At 47.9% G+C, this 23,772-nt stretch overlaps 1 protein-coding gene across 1 annotated transcript in view; it reads left to right on the forward strand.

Moving 5' to 3' along the window:
* The window catches only part of LOC138372063 (tripartite motif-containing protein 5-like), a 51,771-nt gene extending 41,153 nt beyond the window's left edge, over positions 1-10,618 (forward strand). Inside the window, exons 4-5 of the mRNA XM_069337247.1 lie at positions 8,434-8,613; positions 8,730-10,618. Of these exons, the coding sequence (XP_069193348.1) occupies positions 8,434-8,613; positions 8,730-9,242 (693 nt within the window). The 3' untranslated portion in view covers positions 9,243-10,618. The remainder of the gene's footprint in view (positions 1-8,433; positions 8,614-8,729) is intronic.
* The last annotated feature ends 13,154 nt before the right edge of the window (positions 10,619-23,772 follow it).

The raw sequence follows: 23,772 nt of genomic DNA on the forward strand, positions 1-23,772 counted from the left end.
ATTCTTCTTTTCGTAATGATGATAACCCCTGTTTCGGCTGCTTCTGGTTTACCTTCTCAGGCTCGTGGAGTGGGCGACCAAGCCCCCGAGTCGGTCCGTATTGGAAGACTGGGCTCTGTAGCCTCCGCTGCATTGGGCCCCGACCTTGCTCCTCCTTTGGCCTCTCTGACTCCTTCCCCTGGCTCCCCTCCCTCCTCTGTGGTTGGGTCGAGCCCCAAGCCCCCAGTGGTGACTCCCTCGTCCCCTGGCGCGGCTCCTTCTCTAGTTGTAACTACTGCGCCTTTTAACCCCTCTCTCTCTGGGGGTTCTCACCGCCGTCCTCGTCACGGCCGCCCTCGCTCGATTCCTTCCAGTTCTGCTACCTATCAAGCCTTGTTTGGTCCCGCTTCGTGGGCCAAATATTTTGATCTCCTCCCTCTTGATTCTGCGCCTCCTGACGATTTCTCCCTCCATCGACATCTCGTTGATTCTGTGGATGCCTCCATTACTTTCAACCCCACTCGTCTTGGTACACGTGTCGTTGCTGCTCCTTCTCAGGATGCTGCTTCCTGCTTGGCTGCCTTATCCTGCCTTGGCGAGACCCCTGTTCGGGTCTCGAAGAACGCTCAGTTGAATGCCAGTGTTGGCACTATTTTGCTCCCGCCCCATGTTGCGACCGGTGTTCGGGACCTGCGCGACTGCCACGACGATATTCGACATATCCTTGCTGCCCAGGGCCATTCTATTCTCCAGGTGGACACGTTTACTCGTCCCCCTCGTGGTAGTCGCCGTCAACCCCTCCGGGTTGTGAAGATTACCTTTGATGGTAGGACCCTTCCACCCTCTGTCATTCTTGCTGGTGCCAGGTGCTCTGTCCAGGAGTACATTCCTTCTCCTCAGCTCTGCAACAAGGGCTGGAGGTTTGGGCATGGTGCCCTCCGCTGTTCTGGGACTGTCTCTCTCTGTCCTTTGTGTGGTGGCGAAGGTCACTCTAAGTCGGAGTGCACTTCTTCCCAGGCTCGTTGCCTCAACTGCGGTGAGACCCATCCTGCCTTCTCCCGTGCGTGTGTCCATTACAAGCTTGAGGCAGCCGTCCTCAACTTGAAGCACCGGGAGCGTTTATCTTTTCCTGAGGCGAGACGCCAGGTTCGCTGGCTCCCGCCTTATGCTCATATCTCTTATGCTCGCGTGTTGCGCTCTTCCTCTCCTCGTCCTTCCCGCCTTCCTCAGACTCACAACCGTTTCCGGGCCTTGGACCCTGATGCGCCCACTGCCCCCTACTCTGTTCCTTTGGGTTCTCTCCCGAAGGATCCTCCTCCTGGTCCTCTGTCTGGGGTTCCCCTTCCTTCTACCCGGTCTGTCGTGTCAACTGTGTCTTCTTCCTCGTCTCCCTCCGTTCCTCCTTCCCATCCTTCCCCTCCGTCTCTTGACTCTCCCCGCCGCCTGTCGGTGCGGGCTGATGTCCATCGCTCTCCTGTTGAGACGCTAGAATCCGTTGCCCAGTACGTGGTTGCTGGAACACCTGTCTCTTTACGTCAGAAGCGTAAACCTGGCTCCTCTCCTTCCTCCTCCCCGGCGGGTAAGAAGGTTTCGCTTTCTTCCTCGGCCCCTACTTCTGCCTCTCTCGCTCCTTCCCCTCCCATTTCGGTGGTTGCGCCCCCTGTTCCTGCTATGGAGGTTTCTTTAGCCCCCGCTTCCCTCTCAGTTGCTGCCCTTGCTGAGATACGCTCCCCTCTTTCTACCCCTCCTCTTCCTGCTGCTGTCCTTGCCTGCTCCTCTCCGTTGTCTCCTCCTCTTCCTCCTCCTCCTCCTCCGGACCCCGCCCGCCCACCTCTGATCTGTTCTCCCGTTTCCTTCCCTCCGTCTTTGCTCAGTTTACCCATGCCCCCTAACCCTGACTTTGCTGACCCTGATCCCGACCCTGATATTCTTTAACGTGCTCTGTTGCTCTGTCGCCTTTGTTTCTTCCTTGTTCTCTGTTTTTGTCCTTTCTCTTCACGTCGTTGTCCATTCTTCAATGGAACGTTCGAGGTTATTACGCTAATTTCCTCGAACTCCAACTTCTGATTTCGCGGTTTTTGCCCCTTTGTGTCTGTCTCCAGGAGCCGATGCTTGGTGCTCGTCCTGGTCGTTTTCGTGGCTATTCCTTTCTCTCCCCCCCCCCCCCAGCTGTTGCTGGGGCTTCTAATTCTTCTGCTCTTTTGATTCGTGCTGATGTTCCCTTTGTGCCTTTACTTTTTCCTTCACCTCTCCATTGTTCTGCTGCTCGTGTCTTTGTGGGGAAATGGTACACTGCTTGTTCCATTTATCTCCCCCCGAGTGTCCCGCTTTCTCTTCCTGATTTGAAACACCTCCTAGACTCCTTGCCGGAGCCTGTGCTCCTGCTGGGTGACTTCAATTGTCGTCATTCTCTTTGGGGTGACGTTCTGACGAATACCCGGTGTCGCCTTCTTGAGCCGTTTCTCCTCTCTTCTTCCCTGTCTTCTGAATTCTGGTGAGCCCACTCATTTGGACTCTCGGACTCGCACCCTTTCTTGTCTTGATCTTTCTCTCTGCTCTTCTTCTCTTTACTTAGATTTCATGTGGCAGGTTCTTGATGACCTCCATGGAAGTGATCATTTCCCCATCCTTGTTTCCTTTTTCTCTTTTCGCCCTTCCCTCTCTTTCCCTAGGTGGCAGTTTGCTAAGGCGGATTGGACCCTATTTTCCCTCAGTGCTACTCTCTCTGACTTCTCCCTTCTGCCTCTCTCTCGCGCTCTCCTCCCTTTTCATGACACTGTCTCCAACGCTGCCCTCCGCTCTATCCCTCGCTCTTCCTCCCGGGGTCCACGGAAGTGCGTTCCCTGGTGGAATGCGGACTGTGCTCGGGCTGTCCGCTGTAAGCGTGCAGCCTGGAAGAAGCACCGCCGTCGGCAGACGACCTTTTCTTTTCTTTTCTTTCGGAAAGCGAGTGCGGTGGCCAGTAGGGCCATCCGTATGGCTAAACGTGAATGTTGGGCATCTTATGTCTCAACAATTACGTCCGAAACCCCTCTGGCCCAGATCTGGAAGCGTATCCGCAAGATAGCGGGTAAGTTCGTTCCCGATGTTTCACCGGTCCTTCACCTCCATGATACTCTTGTGGCGGACCCGTTGCAGGTCGCTTCCGAACTGGGTTCCCACTTTTCTTCTGTTAGCTCTGGTCTTCATCTTCCCCAATCTTTCCTTCTTCGTAAACCTGTCCTTGAGTCTCGTCCTTTAGTTTTCTGCACTCATCTTCAGCTTCCCTATAATGATCCCTTCTCTCTCTCTGAACTTCGTTCTGCCCTGGCCCTCTGCGGTTCTACGGCGGCGGGCTCCGATGGTATTCATTATAAGATGCTTCGCCATCTCCCTCCGAGCACGTCTCAGTATTTACTGAGTCTGTATAATCGGATCTGGGAGTCGTCGTCAGTCCCTGAGGACTGGCTCGATGCCGTTGTCCTCCCTGTTCGCAAACCGGGGTCTCTGGGTACTTCCCCTAAGGACTTTCGCCCTATTGCTCTCACAAGTTGTGTCTGCAAACTCTTTGAACGTATGGTTAACGTTCGTCTGATGTGGTTCCTGGAACACCATCACCTCCTCTCCCCTTCTCAATTTGGTTTCCGCAAGTGCCGCAGCACGACAGATGTCCTGGTGAACTTGGAGGTCTATATTCGTACTGCTTTTGCTGCGAAGACCTCCGTTGTTGCCGTCCTTTTTGACCTGGAAAAGGCTTACGACACCACTTGGCATTATCATATCCTATCTCAACTTCATTCTTTTGGCCTTCGTGGTCATCTCCCTCTCTTTCTCCGCAGCTTCCTCTCTCGTCGTTCCTTTCGGGTGCGCCTTGGTACCGCTCTCTCTCCCTCTTTTCAGCAATACGAAGGTGTGCCCCAGGGTAGTGTTCTGAGCACTACTCTTTTTCTGGTTGCCCTCAATGGTCTTCTTTCCTCTCTTCCTTCTGGTGTCTTCTCCGCTCTCTATGTCGATGATCTTACCCTTTGTTGTCAGGGTGATGATTCGCCTCTCCTTCAACGCCGGCTTCAACTTGCAATTGATGCCGTGTCGTCTTGGGCCACAGATCAAGGCTTCAAGTTCTCTACTTCTAAGACTTGGGCCATGACTTTTACGCGGAAACGGGTTGTTCTTCGTCCCTCTTTGTCCCTTTATGGTCATCCCCTTGAATACAAAGATTCTGCGAAGCTTTTGGGGTTATTCCTTGACACTCGTTTGTCTTGGTCTCCCCATATCTCTTACCTCCGTGTTGAGTGCTCTAAGGCCCTTACCCTCCTTCGGGTCTTGTCCCATACTTCTTGGGGGGCAGATAGGCGCACTCTCCTTGCTTTACATTCCTCTCTCGTCCTGTCTAAGCTCGATTATGGTTGCCCTGCTTACTCGTCTGCTTCTCCTTCTACTCTTCGGTGTCTTGATGCTTTGCACCATACTGGGTTGCGCCTCAGTTCTGGTGCCTTTCGTTCGTCTCCCATCCTTAGCTTTTATGTTGACACTGGTTTCCTGTCTCTCCAGGACCGCCGTGATCGCTACTGTCTTCGCTATCGTGCGCGGTCCTTGCAACATCCTTCCTCTCGCCTCTGTCGTGCTTTAACTTTTACCCCTCCTGCGGTTCCTGTTCCTCTTCACCACCTCCCTCTTTCTGTCCGGTTATCTCGCCTACAGGATTCTCTTTCCGTTCGTATTTCTGATGTTTCTCCTCGTGTTGTTCCTTCTTTGCCCCTGTGGAGGGTCCCTCTTCCGCGGTTTTGTACATCCTTGACCCGTATCACTAAAGCTTTTACCCCTCCTACATTTCTAAAACGCCTTTTCCTCGAGCACTTCTCACTCCCGCTCCGTTCCTGTCTTCACCGATGGGTCTAAGTCAGCGGACGGTGTTGGCTACTCTGTTGTTTTTCCTGATCGCACTTATATGTGTCGCTTGCCTCCGGAGACTAGCATCTTTACAGCGGAACTTTATGCTATTCTCTATGCTCTTCGTCTCCTGCTTTCTCGTTGTCAGTCTTCCTTTGTAGTTGTTGTTGACTCTCGTAGTGCCCTCATGGCTCTTGGGTCCTTTAATCCGGTTCATCCAGTAGTTGTCGAGATCCAGCATTGGCTGTTTCTCGTTCACAGTAAATTTAAGTCGGTTGAGTTTTGTTGGGTTCCCAGCCATATTGGTGTGTCTTTAAATGAGCGTGCGGATGCTGCCGCCAAGGAAGCTGTCCGCTCTTGTCCCATCTCTCATAAAGGCATTCCGTATTCCGACTTTTACCCGGTTATCCATTCCTCAGTCCTTATCCGTTGGCAGGCTTCTTGGTTGTCTGTTACTGGTAACAAGCTACGTACTCTTAAATGTTGTGTTTCCTCGTGGCCGTCCTCCTTCCACCGTAACCGGCGGTGGGAAACAGCTCTGGCGAGGTTGCGTATTGGCCATACTCGCTTAACCCATGGTCACTTGATGGAGCGCCGCCCTGCTCCTTATTGTCCTAGTTGCATTGTCCCTCTTACGGTCGTGCATGTCCTTCTTGAATGACCTGACTTCCAGGACGAGCGTGTGTCTTGCTTTCCGACCGCCCCTCGCGGTCACCTGTCCCTCGATAGAATTCTTGGTGACTCGGATACTTTTGATATCGTTCGCCTTATGCGTTTTTGTTCTCGTATTGGCATCCTTGGTGATATTTAGCGCCCTCTGATTATTTTGCGTATTTGATGGTGCTACATAGCCTTCCCGGTTTGGTGCCTTCTTTTGATAATTACTTACTTACTTGAGCTATAGGTTCAGCAACAACCCCCTGCCAGTAGAGGGGGGCTGGAGCTACAGGTCCAGCACCAACCCCCTGCCAGTAGAGGGGGGCTGGAGCTACAGGTCCAGCACCAACCTCCTGCCAGTAGAGGGGGCCTGGAGCTACAGGTCCAGTACCAACCCCCTGCCAGTAGAGGGGGGGGGCTGGAGCTACAGGTCCAGCTCCAACCCCCTGCCAGTAGAGGGGGGAGGCTGGAGCTACAGGTCCAGCACCAACCCCCTGCCTGTAGAGGGGGAGGCTGGAGCTACAGGTCCAGCTCCAACCCCCCCCTGCCGGTAGAGGTGGGCTGGAGGTACAGGTTCAGCACCAACCCCCTGCCAGTAGAGGGGGAGGCTGGAGCTACAGGTTCAGCACCAACCCCCTGCCAGTAGAGGGGGGAGGCTGGAGCTACAGGTCCAGCACCAACACCCTGCCTGTAGAGGGGGGGGGGGCTGGAGCTACAGGTCCAGGACCAACCCCATGCCAGTAGAAGGGGCTGGAGCTACAGGTCTAGCACCAACCCCCTGCCAGTAGAGGGGGGCTGGAGCTACAGGTCTAGCATCAACCCCCTGCCAGTAGAGGGGGGCTGGAGCTACAGGTCTAGCACCAACCCCCTGCCAGTAGAGGGGGGCTGGAGCTACAGGTCTAGCATCAACCCCCTGCCAGTAGAGGGGGGCTGGAGCTACAAGTCCAGCACCATCCCCTTGCCAGTAGAGGAGGCTGGAGCTGCAGGTCAAGCACCAACCCCCTGCCAGAAGAGGGGGGGGGCTAGAGCTACAGGTCCAGCACCAACCCCCTGCCAGTAGAGGGGGCTGGAGCTACAGGTCCATCATCAACCCCCTGCCATTAGTGGTGAGGGGGACTAGAGCTACAGGTCCAGCAGGAATCCCCTGCCAGGAGAGGGGGCTGGAGCTACAGGTCCAGCACCAACCCCCTGCTAGTAGAGGGGGGCTGGATCTACAGGTCCAGCACCAACCTCCTGCCAGTAGAGGGGGGCTGGAGCTACAGGTCCAGCATCAACCCCCTGCCATTAGAGGTAGCCTGGAGCTACAGGTCCAGCACCAACCCCCTGCCAGTAGAGGAGGGGCTGGAGCTACAGGTACAGCACCAACCCCCTGCCAGTAGAGGGGCTGGAGCTACAGGTCCAGGACCAACCCCCTGCCAGTAGAGGGGGGCTGGAGCTACAGGTCCAGCAACAACCCCCTGCCAGTAGAGGGGCTGGAGCTACAGGTCCAGAAACAACCCCCTGCCAGTAGAGGGGGGCTGAAGCTACAGATCCAACACTAACCCCTTGCCAGTAGGGAGGGGGCTGGAGCTACAGGTCCAGCATAAACCCCCTGAGAGTAGAGGGGGCTGGAGCTACAGGTTCAGCACCAACCCCCCTGCCAGTAGAGGGGGGGCTAAAGTTACAGGTCCAGCACAACCCCCTGCCAGTAGAGGGGGGCTGGAGCTACAGGTCCAGCACAACCCCCCTTCCAGTTGAGGGGGGCTGGAGCTACAGGTCCAGCACCAACCCCCTGCCAGTAGAGGGGGGGTTGGTGCTACAGGTCCAGCACCAACCCCCTGTCAGTAGAGGGGGGGGGGCGAGCTGGAGCTACAGGTCCAGCATAATGGGGCTGTCACTGACCACAGGTGATAATGGGGCTGACACTGACCACAAGTGATAATGGGGCTGACACTGACCACAGGTGATAATGGGGCTGACAGTGACCACAGGTGATAATGGGGCTGAATCTGCCCACTGGTGATAATGGGGCTGACACTGTCCACAGGTGATAATGGGGCTGACACTGACCACGGGTGATAATGGGGCTGACACTGTCCACAGGTAATAATGGGGCTGACACTGACCACAGGTGATAATGGGGCTGACACTGACCACAGGTGATAATGGGGCTGACACTGACCACGGGTGATAATGGTGCTGACACTGACCACAGGTGATAATGGGGCTGACACTGACCACAGGTGATAATGGTGCTGACACTGACCACAGGTGATAATGGGGCTGGCACTGACCACAGGTGATAATGGGGCTGACACTGACCACGGGTGATAATAGGGCTGACACTGACCACAGGTGATAATGGGGCTGACACTGACCACAGGTGATAATGGGGCTGACACTGTCCACAGGTAATAATGGGGCTGACACTGACCACAGGTGATAATGGGGCTGACACTGACCACAGGTGATAATGGGGCTGACACTGACCACAGGTGATAATGGGGCTGACACTGACCACGGGTCATAATGATAATGGGGCTGACACTGACCACGGGTGATAATAGGGCTGACACTGACCACAGGTGATAATGGGGCTGACACTGACCACAGGTGATAATGGGGCTGACACTGTCCACAGGTAATAATGGGGCTGACACTGACCACAGGTGATAATGGGGCTGACACTGACCACAGGTGATAATGGGGCTGACACTGACCACAGGTGATAATGGGGCTGACACTGACCACGGGTCATAATGGGGGTGACACTGACCATAGGTGATAATGGGACTGACACTGACCACAGGTGACAATGGGACTGACACTGACCACAGGTGATAATGGGGCTGACACTGACCACAGGTGATAATGGGGCTGACATTGACCACAGGTGATAATGGGGCTGACACTGACCACAGTTGATAATGGGGCTGACACTATCCACAGGTTGAGGACCTCCGCAGGATGAGGGAGCCCGTCAAGAGGCTGGTGGAGGCTGGCCGGGTGTTGGCTGTCCAGGAAGACCAAGATGGCCGCCGCTCCGCCAGGATAACTCTACAAGACGGACAGCTGTACCTCCACCCACTCCTGCGTCAGCCCACGCCCGCCCACGCTCACACCCTCCAGGTTACATTATTACACCCACTAGTCTTCCTGACATTACTGATTTACTGAGTTATCATAACTAATATGATAACATTTTGTTGTACAGTTATCAGCATGATTTATTTCATTTTCTGCAGGAGAGTGAGGTTGTGGGCGTGCTGGACCTCTCCTGCACCCTGGCGTTCCTTGACCTCGGGTGGGCGGGGTCAACAAGAGGGCGGGTCACCATCCGGCTGACCCCTGACACTCCGCTGGCCAGACAGTTTGTGTTGTTGTGTACGGGCCAGCGGGGCCACACCTACTGCAACACTAAACTGTTGGAGGTGTGGAACAAGGGTAAGCCGGAGGAGTGGGTGGAGGGCGGAGACTACGAGAGTAATGATGGTGAGGGAGGAGCCCCACTGCTGCCTCACCTCCGGGGGCAGTACCGGGGGTCAGGCCGGGCAGGAGCTGTGTGCGCCACGAGTGGGCCGGGGGGTCCCAGGTGTGCCCTGTTCGGCATCACCACCAGGGACCTCCAGGATGGTGGCCAGTGGCTATATGTCTTCGGTGATGTGGTGAGCGGCCTGGATATGGTGAGGGCAGCAGTCAACCACAATGACATTACGGAGGTGAATGTGGTGGACTGTGGTGTTGTGCTGCCACTCTAGTTCACTGTACCATCACCATCACTACTGTGGTGTTGTACTGCCACTCTAGTTCACTGTACCATCACTACTGTGGTGTTGTGCTGCCACGCTAGTTCACTGTACCATCACCATCACTACTGTGGTGTTGTACTGCCACTCTAGTTCACTGTACCATCACCATCACTACTGTGGTGTTGTGCTGCCACTCTAGTTCACTGTACCATCACTACTGTGGTGTTGTGCTGCCACTCTAGTTCACTGTACCATCACTACTGTGGTGTTGTGCTGCCACTCTAGTTCACTGTACCACCACCATCACTACTGTGGTGTTGTGCTGCCACTCTAGTTCACTGTACCATCACCATTACTACTGTGGTTGTGCTGCCACTCTAGTTCACTGTACCATCACCATCACTACTGTGGTGTTGTGCTGCCACTCTAGTTCACTGTACCACCACCATCACTACTGTGGTGTTGGGCTGCCACTCTAGTTCACTGTACCATCACCACTACTGTGGTGTTGTGCTGCCACTCTAGTTCACTGTACCATCACTATCACTACTGTGGTGTTGTGCTGCAACTCTACTTCACTGTACCACCATCATCACCATCACTCCTGCATCACCATGGACTGCGTATTTTGATGCAAATGTAATTTAAGGACATACCTTTATCACTGTATCATCATAACTTCACTATCTTTGGTATTTAATACTTTGGTATCATATACCTGACAATCACGGCTGTATCACCATCAATGCTATATCTTCTCAATACTGCAACCTATCATTGCTGTATCACTATAGCTTCACTATCACCTCTATATATCACCATCACCTCAGGTCCCACACTTGGGGTCATATACTGACCATGTTGAGTAACAAATTGTTGGTGTCACTATATGACAGCTGTTGTCACTGTTATATCACCAGCAGCTCACTATCACATATCACTATTGCTGCTACACCAATATCATTTCATTTTTACCACATTATCTCCTCAGTCTGATACATTTCCTCTTTACATTCTCTGATATATCACTATCACTGCTACAGTACCACTACCTCACCATCACTGCTATATCACCATCACCTCAATATCACTGCTTTATCACTACTATACTATCACTGCTATATCACCTCACTATTACAGCTATATTACCATCACCTCCCTATCACTGTCATGTCACCACCTCAGTATCACTATCACAATATCACTATTATATTACCATCACTGCTATATCACCATCACCTCACAATCACTCAGGTGTGTTGTGATATTACCATACTGGTCCATGGTGTGTTGTGATATTACCATACTGGACCATGGTGTGTTGTGATATTACCATACTGGACCATGGTGTGTTGTGATATTACCATACTGGTCCATGGTGTGTTGTGATATTACCATACTGGACCATGATGTGTTGTGATATTACCATTCTGGTCCATGGTGTGTTGTGATATTACCATACTGGACCATGGTGTGTTGTGATATTACCATACTGGACCATGGTGTGTTGTGATATTACCATTCTGGTCCATGGTGTGTTGTGATATTACCATACTGGTCCATGGTGTGTTGTGATATTAACATACTGGTCCATGGTGTGTTGTGATATTACCATACTGGACCATGGTGTGTTGTGATATTACCATACTGGACCATGGTGTGTTGTGATATTACCATACTGGACCATGGTGTGTTGTGATATTACCATACTGGTCCATGGTGTGTTGTGATATTACCATACTGGTCCATGGTGTGTTGTGATATTACCATACTGGTCCATGGTGTGTTGTGATATTACCATACTGGACCATGGTGTGTTGTGATATTACCATACTGGACCATGGTGTGTTGTGATATTACCATACTGGACCATGGTGTGTTGTGATATTACCATACTGGACCATGGTGTGTTGTGATATTACCATACTGGTCCATGGTGTGTTGTGATATTACCATACTGGTCCATGGTGTGTTGTGATATTACCATACTGGACCATGATGTGATATTACCATACTGGTCCATGGTGTGTTGTGATATTACCATACTGGACCATGGTGTGTTGTGATATTACCATATGGGTGTGAGGTGGTGTTATGACCACACATACACCAGTATGATCATACTGTAGCTGGTGTATGATGTGCTCAAACTGTATAGTGATGTCTTGGCTGATTAGCCTAGTATCACGAATATTAATTTATGTAGTTATTCTTTTTTCGACAACACACTAGTATTAAATGTGTATTGCCAATATAAGCCACATATATCTATGTATATTATATATCTGTACCATAAGTCCTTGCCATGTATTTGTGGATATATATTAGAAGTCTAGTGAATAGCAGTAGCCTAATGTCATGTAGCTTGAAAAACATCCGTATATGCTTATATTATGGAATGCTACATAATGCTGTATAGGAAATATTATGTGAACTATGATGGAGAATGTATAAATTAAGGTCTCGGATGTATTACTGTCATGTATACTGTGTAATTTCCCTTTCAATATTGTTCATTACATTGTCCTCTAACATTAAATTATATTTTAGCACTGGGAGATGTATACCACATAAACATGGTTTTGATACACATGTTTTATATATATACACTTTATATTGTATTCATGTATACTTATGTATAATGGCTGGCTGGCAGACGTCTTGAAATCCTCCCTTAACCCCTCCTCCCCTCTCTTGCCAGTGTTACCATGTCTTGCCAATATGAATTCTTTGTTCACATATTTTTATATCATTATATAATCTTTAATGTACTGAATTATTATTGATATGCATTATTATGTAAGGTTGTGTATTATGGTCTTTGTTTTGTTGATATATGAATTACAAGTTCTTGATGGAGATATGTCTGTATATGAGCTTGAGATATTTGAAAGAGTGGAGTCAGCTGACTCATAGAGGTGGATACAGTGTCGCTCCCGACCAGCATGGCTCTGGGCGGTCACTCTTTGATTTTCTCAGTCGATTATTATTATTAATATCTTTATTGACAAAAATAATTACAATTTTGTCTAATCTGAGGATTTTGATAAAGTCTTATTAAAGTGAGGATAATGCTGGTATTCACTGTCACGCAGGACAGAGGGTCATACATAAGACAATAGGTCTAAACTGTAGGCTGAAGCACATATATATCATGGTTACAATCAATGTTTTAATGTATGGATATGTGAAAACAACTTTCTATTGTGCACTGCCACACAAGGGCAGGGATGGGTTCATAAGTGATGCAGATTAGAAGTAATACAAATAAAAATTGTTCTTCATTCTTTAAAATGTACAAGCAAATTTTGAATAAATTGTTAGGATGTCGTCCAGAACACCTGAGTCAATTAAATAGTTACACAGTTGGTGGTACAAGAGGCCAGGAGTTCTAAAGTCCTTTACGGTTTCACATTCAACAATATAGTGTTCTAGTGAATGCATTAAAGGTTTATCACAGAGTTTACAATCTGAGTATTCTGGTAGTGGCTCAGCCTCACTAACCTGCCAGATGTGTCTATAGCCAAGGCGAATTCGCGCAATGACTACATCACATTGCCTGGTCCGGTTACTGTGCTGACCATACAAATACCTATTATTACAAAACTTGTCATAACTTTTAATACTGCAGCTTTCAGGTCACTGCTCATTTCTTAGTTCTTCTAAATCTGAATTAATTTCTTTAATTTGTATGTTTCTAATAACTGCATTAGATAGTCCAAAGTCATAATCAATGTTTTCTTTCCTGCAAGCCTCATTGGCCAATTGATCTACAAAGTCATGTTTTCCAACTCCAATATGGGATGGGATCCACACAAATTTTATACAAGAGTTATTATCATTGGCAAAAATTATATTCCATTCAATATTACAAGCTACTTCCGACATACATTGTGATGGGTTATTTAAGGACTGCAGAGCACTTTTAGAGTCACAGAAAATAACTCCACCACCATTGAGCTTAAGGTATTCAGTGGCTGGATAAATGCCCAATAGCTCGGTCTGTGTCGTGTTTGCCCAGTTGTTCAATCTCTGTGTACTAGTCATGATCATTTCATTCCCTTTATACACTGCACATGCACAACCTGTTCTACCAGTGCCTAACTGCACAGAACCATCAGTAAAGGCATAGGATTCAGTCGGTTTGAGAATTTGAAGATGACTGTCAATAGTTTCTAATGTTATACATCTCAAAATGTCAGTGTTATACATTTGTTTTACACTGATGGGGGTATAATGCCAAGAGACCTCCACATCTTTCCAAGGGGGAATATAGTGAACAGTTTTATCAGGGTTAAGAGACACATTCAGTTTCTGAAGATTATAGGCACAACAACTGAGCCACACACTGTAGGGAGCTTTTTGCGGCGGATTGACGGAACAGTCAGAATTGTTTAGAATGTATCTCAATTTAATTTGAATAGAGCTGGGGGGACCATTATTTTTCAAAGTTTTGGCGCAAAACATAGTACTAAGTAGAACTATTCTTTCGTAAATGGAAGGTAAGTTTATTTCCTTTCTCATGTTAACAATTCTGACAGTTCTAGGACAACCCAGGATGATGCGCATGGCATCATTCTGTACTACATCTAGGCCTTGTAATTGTTTAGGAGAAAATTTAAGAAGATGCAAGGCATAATAATCAACAACAGATCGTATAAAGGCAATATAAAAACTACGAGCATATTTTATGTTAATGCCAAATCCTTTGCCAACAAGAGTTCTGAGAGGTTTAAGACGCTCAACTAGTTTTTTACGCAGGTTGCTGACGAGATTTGTATCATTAACCTCGACTCCAAGATATTTATAAGACTCGCAAGTCTCCACGGGCACTCCATTAATAGTATAGTTAACATGAAGAGAATGGGGAATAAGAACCCTTGTTTTATCAACAGAGATTATGAGGCCACATTCTACTACTTTCTTGGAGAATGCATCAAGTAACACTTATAGCCTTGGTTTACTATGTGCCATAATACAAATATCATCAGCATAACATATAACAGTTTCCGTAGGTTGTACAGGTATGTCATGGATAAGTTTTTGCATAAGTATATTGAAGAGCATAGGGCTTAGGACACCATCTTGAGGTGTGCCTAGTTCGAATGCATCTGTTCTTGTACTTTTAACTCCTTTAAATAGGATACTAGCACGCCTGTTGGATAGGTAGCTCTTTATCCAACTCAGAAGATTACCTTTGATTACAAATTCAGCAAGTTGCTCTAATATTATTTCGCCATTCGCTACATCGAAAGCTGACTTTAGGTCCATAAAGGCTGCCTGTGTCCCATCCAGTTTACAAAATATTCAGCAAAGCATGTTTGTGTGCTACACTTGGGCATGAACCCATGTAGGTTTGGGGCCAGTTTTTCTTTGACCTAAAACATGACACGACTGAGAACAATTTTCTCCAAGACTTTACACATGCAAGATGTAAGGGAAATGGGCCTGAATTTTTGAGAGTTAAGTTTAGGAACTGGTATTATGAGACTTTGTGTCCATTTCTTTGGCAAGATACCTTGTGAGAGACTCATTTGATAGAGGTCAAGCAGAGGGTGGGTAGAGACATCATTCAGTAAGCTCAAGGTATTATAAGCTATACCATCCTCACCAGGGGCAATTTGTTTAGGCTTTCCTAATGCTGATGTTAATTCAAAGGGGGTTATAGCAAACTGATCTGTTAAATCTGGTGAGGAGCGTGCTATTTCAATATTAAAGTTTCTGTTAATGTTGGTATGTCTTAAATGCTGCTATATATCTGGGGGTAAGGAAGAAATTTGTGAGACACTAGACCATTGAGCTAGGAGCATGTCAGCATATTCTGCAGGAGTATGATGAAGCTGAACTGGGGCTGAAGGTTTGGTAATGTTTTTAATTTTGTTCCACATTTCTGATAATGTTGTAGTTCTATTGATACCTTGTAGGAATTGTTCCCAATATGTGTTCTTAACTTGACCCTTAAGCTCGCGAAAATCTCTGTTGGCATTAAGGAATGCAAGTAAATTGTCGGCTGTTTTGTATCGTTTATAAGAATCAGCAGCTGAAGCACTTTAGCTCTGCAATAATAATAGGATCCTCTGTCCATGAGGAAGAACGAGTGTTCTTTTTTTCCTTGATTTAACCCAGGTATCATAATAACTGGTAATGATACTGACAAGATCATTGTAAAAGTGGTCCACTGAGACAGGTGTATACCCAGTGTACCACTTATGTACATAAGCCTTAAAGTGCTGTTTAAGATTGTCTGGAATGTTAATTTTAACTCTAGAATGAGGATTGGACCTAATATCCGCCACATTGTATTCACAATATATTGCAAAATGATCACTTACTAGTTCTGGGATGAGCTTAACGTTAACGTTGCTATCTACTAGGCTGTATCCAATCACATAATCCAGTCTACCCCCCAATAAATGGGTCTGTTTATCAGTATCATACACAGTAATATTATGATCAGTAAGGTATTTCAAGAAGACCCTTCCATTATTGTTACACTGAATATCACCAAGAAAAGTGTGACGAGCATTAAAGTCACCCATACATAACATAGCTGTGTTACCTGTAGGTGTCGGTAGCAGGTCTGCTTTAAGTACACTACATCGTCCATATATGTTATACAGTAGGAAATGGCTATTTGCAGTTTGTAATTTGGATTTTTGATAATGTATACTATCACTCCTGTGATCTTTAATTAGTTTACAGATTAATCCACTCTTAATATACGTGAGTAGACCAGTTCCAATATCGCTGTTGTATGCTATATACCCAGGTATCCTGGGTGGGACCTTCTTGATAGTTGTGGACGTATATGGTTCCTGTAAACAAATCACATCTACGTCTCTCATGTTAGCATACAAGATTACGTCATTTATCCGAAGATAAACACTTCGAATATTCCAAAAAAGAAACTTAATTGTTTTTGTTTGATGAGCCATGGTTAAGTGTCAAGGGAATTAAGGTAACATTTAAGCTCGTTAAACGCTTGGACAACATAAGCAACTTTGTCCCGTGTGTCCTGGAGTAATATTACTTTTGCCAAGGATGCGTTTAACCATAGAAGGAGTTAGTGCTTTCTTAAACTCTTTACCTGTAACCAAGTTAAGGGTTTCATTATGATCTAGTTGGGGTGCCAGTGAGGGATCAATGACTACTCTAACACCATTCCCCATGGGGATTTGACACTCACGTTCCGTAGAGATGGGTGAAGTAGCCTCAGCAGCTGCAACATTACCACTCACATCACTGCTGGTGCTGGGAGAATTTACTTGATCACTATCGCTAGCATGATTCACTACACCACTATCATCGGGCAGATTCGTCTCTAATGTTTGTATTTTAATTTCCAATTCAGTAATTTTCTTTTTTAACCAGTCAATTTTTTCTGTATCTTTGCTTGTTTGCTTTAGTCCGACGATGGTTGGAAACTGCTCACCAGAGGTGACATCAGGAGCTTCCTGCTGGGTGCCTCCTGCAGCTGGACCAGACGCCACTGGCTTCCTGCTCGTGTTAGAGAGGGCGGGGCGTTGAGGGCAGCCACGATGCCGAACATCTACACCTTGACGCAAACACCTGGGACACTTCCGGACCAGAGAAGAGGCTTCCTCCCCGTCCTCAAGGGCAGGGGGGTCCCTGTGAGGGGGAATACCCAAGGTTTTATAGGACTTGATGTGATGAAATGTCCAAAGAAGGTGTAATGTTCAGGGGGAGGGTCACTGCCATTCCAAACATTGATGATGCTGTTGAGAGGTTGACCATCCTAATGTATCCGTCTTGCCTTGTAGACTCCTTCAAGGTTATAAGCTCTCTCAAGAGGATACTCTTTGGGAAAACTGGTAACAAGATATTCCTTAATTTTTTTAGGGCGATTGATGCTGTCTTCTCTGGCGAAAGCAATATTACTAATCTCACCTTTAACCAGTTGAGTGATGATATCTTCTTGCTTACGTGACACAAAGATGTAAGGGGATGTTGGTCTAGGTCAGACTATATCGAGGAATGTTTTGGAGAACCTAGTAAAAAGTTGTTCGAACCATTTAAATTTATCGTTGGTGGATGTTCCAGGTGGGAATGCCAGGCGCACATAGTCAGCGCGGGAAGCAATAGGAGGCTTGGGTTGGCGGGCCCCTGGCTGGGTGGGCCCACCACCGCCCACCTCCACTGTCTTCACACGGGTTCCGGTGTTCCTGTCATCATTGCCAATGATCTCGCCATCAGCAGAGTCTGCACGTTTAGAATTTCTTCTCGCATTCCGTGATTGTTGCACCTGCCACTCATTTCCGTTATCCAAATTAGCATAGAGTTCCATGTCATTGGGTGACTGCAACCCACTTCGAGCATCAACATATTCCTCGGCGATGGGCTCAGGATCCATTGCTTGGAGATCACTTGGATTAACAAGCAGGGCAAGGCGATACCCTGTGGTCATCGCCACAAGGGAGCACCTTAGAAGGTGTCCCGAGCGGAAAGGTAGACCAAACAGCTCAGTTAGGTGTTAGGTATCCCTGATTCCACCTGGAGGAATCATTTTACGACCTCCGTTGGAGGGAAATAAATTTTTCCAGACCTAGGAGTGTCTCAGGCATTAGGTAGGGCAGTGAATCGATCCTCACTTTGTGGAGACGTCATGGAGAAGTCAAAGAGAAAGAGGCAATGGAGGCAGCTTTCAGACGAGGAGGGACAGTGGCCGAGGTGCAGCAGGCACCGAAGAAAACTGCTATCGAGGCTTCACCACGTGCCTCTACCAGCAAGACACCAGACATAGAGGAGAGCAACTGTCACACACCAGCCAGTTTCAGACAATGCTTCTCTGTCCACAACCAGCAATTAGACGAGAGTATGAGACAGGAGAGGACACCACCAGTCTCACACCAGACATCGCCAGACTCTGCACATCATCCATAATTCAAGATAATGTAGACAGACCACTTTCCTACACCATATGGAGTAGTAGCGGCAATGGAAAAGGAACAACCAGAGCTCAAACTTTCCATCACAGTCAACCTGAAAGGAGAAATAAAAATGACACCACAAGACCAACAGACTGCAAATTATTTAGAAAAAGTAAGAGTCCTGCAAGGGAAACCTGTATGCTTGGAAAAGCTGGACCCATCAGAAAGACGCACACGAGTCGTGCATTTGGGATACCCAATCGACTTTCCACTGGATCCAGTACTAGAACACAAGCAAATCCTGAATGCGGAACGATGCCGCACAAAAGTAGACAAGGCAGCGACACGTCAGGTTCTGGTGACCGTCATGGGACATGTGCCTGAAACATTCAGTCTTGGAAATTGGGGAACATACCGACAGAGACCATACGTCCAGGAACCTCTGCGCTGCTTCAGGTGTCAGAAATACGGCCACCATCAATCACGCTGCACCGGACAGGAGAGATGCGGAGTGTGCAGCCTGAGACATCCAACCAAAGACTGCATAGCCAAGCACAAGGCAAACCAGGCCACAACAGCCAAATGTCCAAATTCTAGAGGCAAACATTATGCCTGGAACACAACCTCACCATCTCACTCTCCCAACACACTCTCCCCCCCCACCACCACTCCCACTCTCCCAAAACACTCCCCCCCCCCCCCCACCACCACTCCCACTCTCCCAAAACACTCCCCCCCCCCACCCCACCACACCCACTCACACTAGGACTATTCTTGCTCTCTCTCTCTTGACAAGGGCAACATGGCAGGTGGACGTAACAGGGACACAGGGAACAGCCAAATTGATCAAACGAGGGACATGTTAACCCAAGTTCTGGAGGGATTCAGGAAGGAGATGCAGGAAATGAGGATTACAATTAACAACCTGCAAAGTGAGCTGACATCAGCAAGAGAGATCAAATCCCTCACAGAAAAAAATAAAAAGACCGAGCATCAGATTATCATCCAAAGGGAAGGTGGGAATGTTACATTGGAAGGAAATGCCTCTGTATCTGAAACATTTGCAGACATACTGAAAAAGAGCTCAGAAGCAATGGACACAGTGAGGGAGGTAGTGATGCAAGCAGCCACCTCACAGGAAGCAGCAAGATGCACCACTCAGCTGCTGGAGAGAAAAAGATCAATGGTAGTTGTAGGCATAAAAGAACAGGAAGGATCCAACAGGCAAGAATGGAATAGCAAGGATAGAGAGGCAGTACATGGGCTACTGAAGGGGTTACAGATGGAAGGGGCTGAACGAAACATTAAGAAGATTTTCAGGTTGGGCTAGTACAACAAGGACAGAAACCGACTTGTAAAGGTGGTGTTTACAAACGAAACCACGAAGGAGGATATTCTCGAAAGGAAGAGTCGACTGCAGCACGTGGAGGGATACAAGAAAGTATTCCTGCAGAGGGACAGGACGAAGGAGGAGAGAGCCAGGGCAGCAGAGGCAAGGAGGAAGCGCAGGGAGGGAGAAGCAAACCAGGAAATCACAGCCCCCAACACAACAGTCCTAGAGACAACAGGCGAACCCAAAACCAGCATCCCAGCAACACCAGAGGGGAGGGCAACCCCACCACCCCCCTCTGCATAGAAACCCTCCCTTCCCCTCACCCTACCTGCCCCCACCCAACCCTCCCTCCCCCCCACCCCATTCTTACCCTGTTATCCCTTCCCCATTCCCATCATGTCACCCCTCCCACCTTTCCCCCCTGTCCCCCCTCCCCCTTCATCCCATACCCTCCCTATCCCTCCTCCCCCCCCCTCACCCCGTATCCTCCATGTCCCCCCTATCTCCTTAACCCACACCCTACCTGTCCCCCCTTCCATGAAACCCCCACCCCTCACCCCAAACTCCCCTGAAACCCTGCAAACCACCTCACAGATCATCTCACCCACTGAAAAGCTTCCCACACCAGCAGAATGCCCGCCAAGAAAGGGACAAGAAAATGAACTGAAGAAAGTGAGCTTCAAGGCAATGTACACTAACATAGATGGAATTACTAATAAAACAAGTGAACTCGGAGAATGGGCACTAGAAGAAAACCCAGACATAATAGCACTCACAGAAACAAAGCTAACAAACACCATAACAAACGCAGTGTTTCCACAGGGCTACTATGTAGTGAGGAAAGAGAGAGAAGGGAGAGGAGGAGGTGGTGTAGCTTTGCTACTAAGAGAAGGTTGGAGTTTCGAAGAGATGGTAATTCAGAACTGTGAAGGTTTCAGTGACTACATATCAGGCACCATAGCAACTGGAGGACAGAAAATTATAGTAGTAGTCATATATAACCCCCCACCGAATGTCAGAAGACCCAGACAGGAATATGATAGAAACAACTTGGCCACCATCAATATAATAGAGACAGCAGCTTCTGTGGCTAGCAGGAACGGATCCAGGCTACTAATCATGGGAGACTTCAACCATGGAAAGATAGACTGGGGGAACAGAGACCCACATGGAGGCCCAGACACAAGGGGAGCTAAGCTGCTGGATGTGGCAACAAGAAACTTTCTAAGTCAACACGTCAAGGGACCGACAAGAACGAGAGGAGGGGATGAACCAGCCTTGCTTGATCTGATATTTACCCTAAATGAGTCGGATATAAGGGAAGTTAAGTTGGAAGCCCCCTTGGGAATGAGTGATCATAGTGTATTGAGCTTTGAGTACCTGGTTGAGCTAGGAATTATCACCCCCAAAAAAGAACTGGGAAACAAAGGGCTGGCGTACCGAAAGCGAAACTATGAGGAGATGAATAAATTCCTATGGGATATACATTGGGACACAGAACTCGGAACCAAGTCTGTACAAGACATGATGGACTATGTCACCCAAAAATATCAGGAGGCTGTAAGCAGGTTTGTCCCAGCCCAACAGGAAAAAACAGAGAAGCAAAGGAAGAATCCGTGGTTTAATAGGGAATGTATGAGAGCAAAGGAGCTGAACAAAAGGGCATGGAGGAACTTCCGTAATAACAGAACACCAGAAAGTAGAGAGAGATACCAGAGAACCAGGAACGAGTATGTTAGTGTGAGAAGAGCAGCTGAGAAAAGGTATGAAAATGATATAGCTAATAAAGCCAAGACCGAACCAAAGCTACTACACAGTCACATCAGGAGGAAGACAACAGTGAAGGAACAGGTGATGAAACTTAGGGTGGGCGAGGACAGGTACACAGAGAATGACAAAGAGGTGTGTGAAGAACTCAACAAAAGGTTCCAGGAGGTCTTTACAATAGAACAGGGAGAAGTCACGGCGCTAGGAGAGGTGGCAGCAAACCAGGTGACCTTGGAAAGGTTCGAAATTACAAGAGATGAGGTCAAGAAGCACCTATGGGAGCTGGATGTGAGAAAAGCTGTTGGGCCGGATGGAATCTCACCATGGGTATTGAAAGAGTGTGCAGGAGCACTTTGCTTGCCACTCTCCATAGTGTATAGTAGGTCACTGGAAACGGGAGACCTACCAGAAGTATGGAAGACTGCTAATGTAGTACCAATATTTCAAAAGGGTGACAGACAAGAGGCACTGAACTTCAGGCCAGTGTCCTTAACTTGTATACCATGCAAGGTGATGGAGAAGATTGTGAGAAAAAACCTAGTAACACATCTGGAGAGAAGAGACTTCGTGACAACCCATCAACATGGGTTCAGGGAGGGTAAATCTTGCCTTACAGGCTTGATAGAATTCTATGATCAGGTGACAAAGATTAAGCGAGAAAGAGAAGGATGGGCGGACTGCATTTTTTTGGACTGTCGGAAAGCCTTTGACACAGTACCCCATAAAAGGTTGATGCATAAGCTGGAGAAACAGGCAGGAGTAACTGGTAGGGCGCTCCAGTGGATAAGGGAGTACCTAAGCAATAGGAAGCAGAGAGTTATAGTGAGGGGAGAGACCTCAGAATGGCGGGAATTCACCAGTGGAGTCCCACAGGGCTCTGTGCTTGGACCTATCCTGTTTCTGATATACGTAAATGATCTCCCAGAGGGTATAGACTCATTCCTCTCAATGTTTGCTGACGACGCCAAAATTATGAGAAGGATTAAGACAAGAGAAGGACAGCTTGAGGCTTCAAGAAGACCTGGACAAGCTGCAGGAATGGTCGAACAAATGGATGTTAGAGTTTAACCCAAGCAAATGTAATGTAATGAAGATAGGAGTAGGAAGCAGGAGACCAGATACAAGGTATCACTTGGGAGATGAAATACTTCAAGAGTCAGAGAGAGAGAAAGACCTGGGGGTTGATATCACGCCAGACCTGTCCCCTGAAGCTCATATCAAGAGGATAACATCAGCAGCATATGCCAGGTTGGCTAACATAAGAACGGCCTTTAGAAACTTGTGTAAGGAATCTTTCAGAACATTATATACCACATATGTCAGACCAATCCTGGAGTATGCGGCTCCAGCATGGAGTCCATATCTAGTCAAGCATAAGACTAAACTGGAAAAGGTTCAAAGGTTTGCCACCAGACTAGTACCTGAGCTGAGAGGTATGAGCTACGAGGAGAGACTACGGGAATTGAACCTCACTTCGTTGGAAGACAGAAGAGTTAGGGGGGACATGATCACCACATTCAAGATTCTCAAGGGAATCGACAGGGTTGATAAAGATAGTCTATTTAACACAAGGGGCACACGCACTAGGGGACACAGGTGGAAACTGAGTGCCCAAATGAGCCACAGAGATATTAGGAAGAACTTTTTTAGTGTCAGAGTGGTTGACAAATGGAATGCATTAGGACACAATGTGGTGGAGGCTGACTCCATACACAGTTTCAAGTGTAGATATGATAGAGCCCAATAGGCTCAGGAACCTGTACACCTGTTGATTGACGGTTGAGAGGCGGGACCAAAGAGCCAGAGCTCAACCCCCGCAAGCACAACTAGGTGAGTACAACCTGCTCTGCACGGAAAGAAAAAGTGCAGACAGCTCAGGTCAGGATAAACACACAGACCAGCACTACATACACCAACACCAACGTCTGGAACACACGTGCACAGCCACAACAGACACACTCTCACAGAGCAAAATTTCCCGAATCTATCAACTCCAAATCAGAAAATACACAAAAGTGCTGCGGAAATACAACAAAAGCAAATAAGCGAAAAACAATTCTTTCAGACTCAACACAACAAATTTACAGTTGTACCGAGGTCCAGCTGAAAAACATCGTGAAGATCATGGCAGAGACCATTATCAATTGCCTACAGATGACGCAGAACGCCTCACAGCAACAGACTCAATACATCACTTGTGTGATACTGGACAAGATCGTGCAGCAGACCACAGTTACACAAGACATAGACAGTCTGAGACAAGACGGAGCACAAGAGGACAAACAACGCAACATGGACATACAGACTACCAACAACAGTCGGGTAGTCAAGACACCAGAACATCAACATTTACAACAGCAACTGCAAGAAGCAGTGACCACCCAAGATCAACAGAATCTTACAACACAAGAGACAGACAACAACAGCCAAGGCAGTCTGATATGCAACAACACCAACAAAGACGTATTGAACAGCAGAGATGCACAGGTTCCGACAACACAAGAAAGAGCCACGAGCAATCAATGCAGTCCGACATACAGCAATACCAACA

This window comes from Procambarus clarkii, chromosome 37, assembly GCF_040958095.1.
Source record: "Procambarus clarkii isolate CNS0578487 chromosome 37, FALCON_Pclarkii_2.0, whole genome shotgun sequence".
Taxonomy (NCBI): Eukaryota; Metazoa; Arthropoda; class Malacostraca; order Decapoda; family Cambaridae; genus Procambarus; species Procambarus clarkii.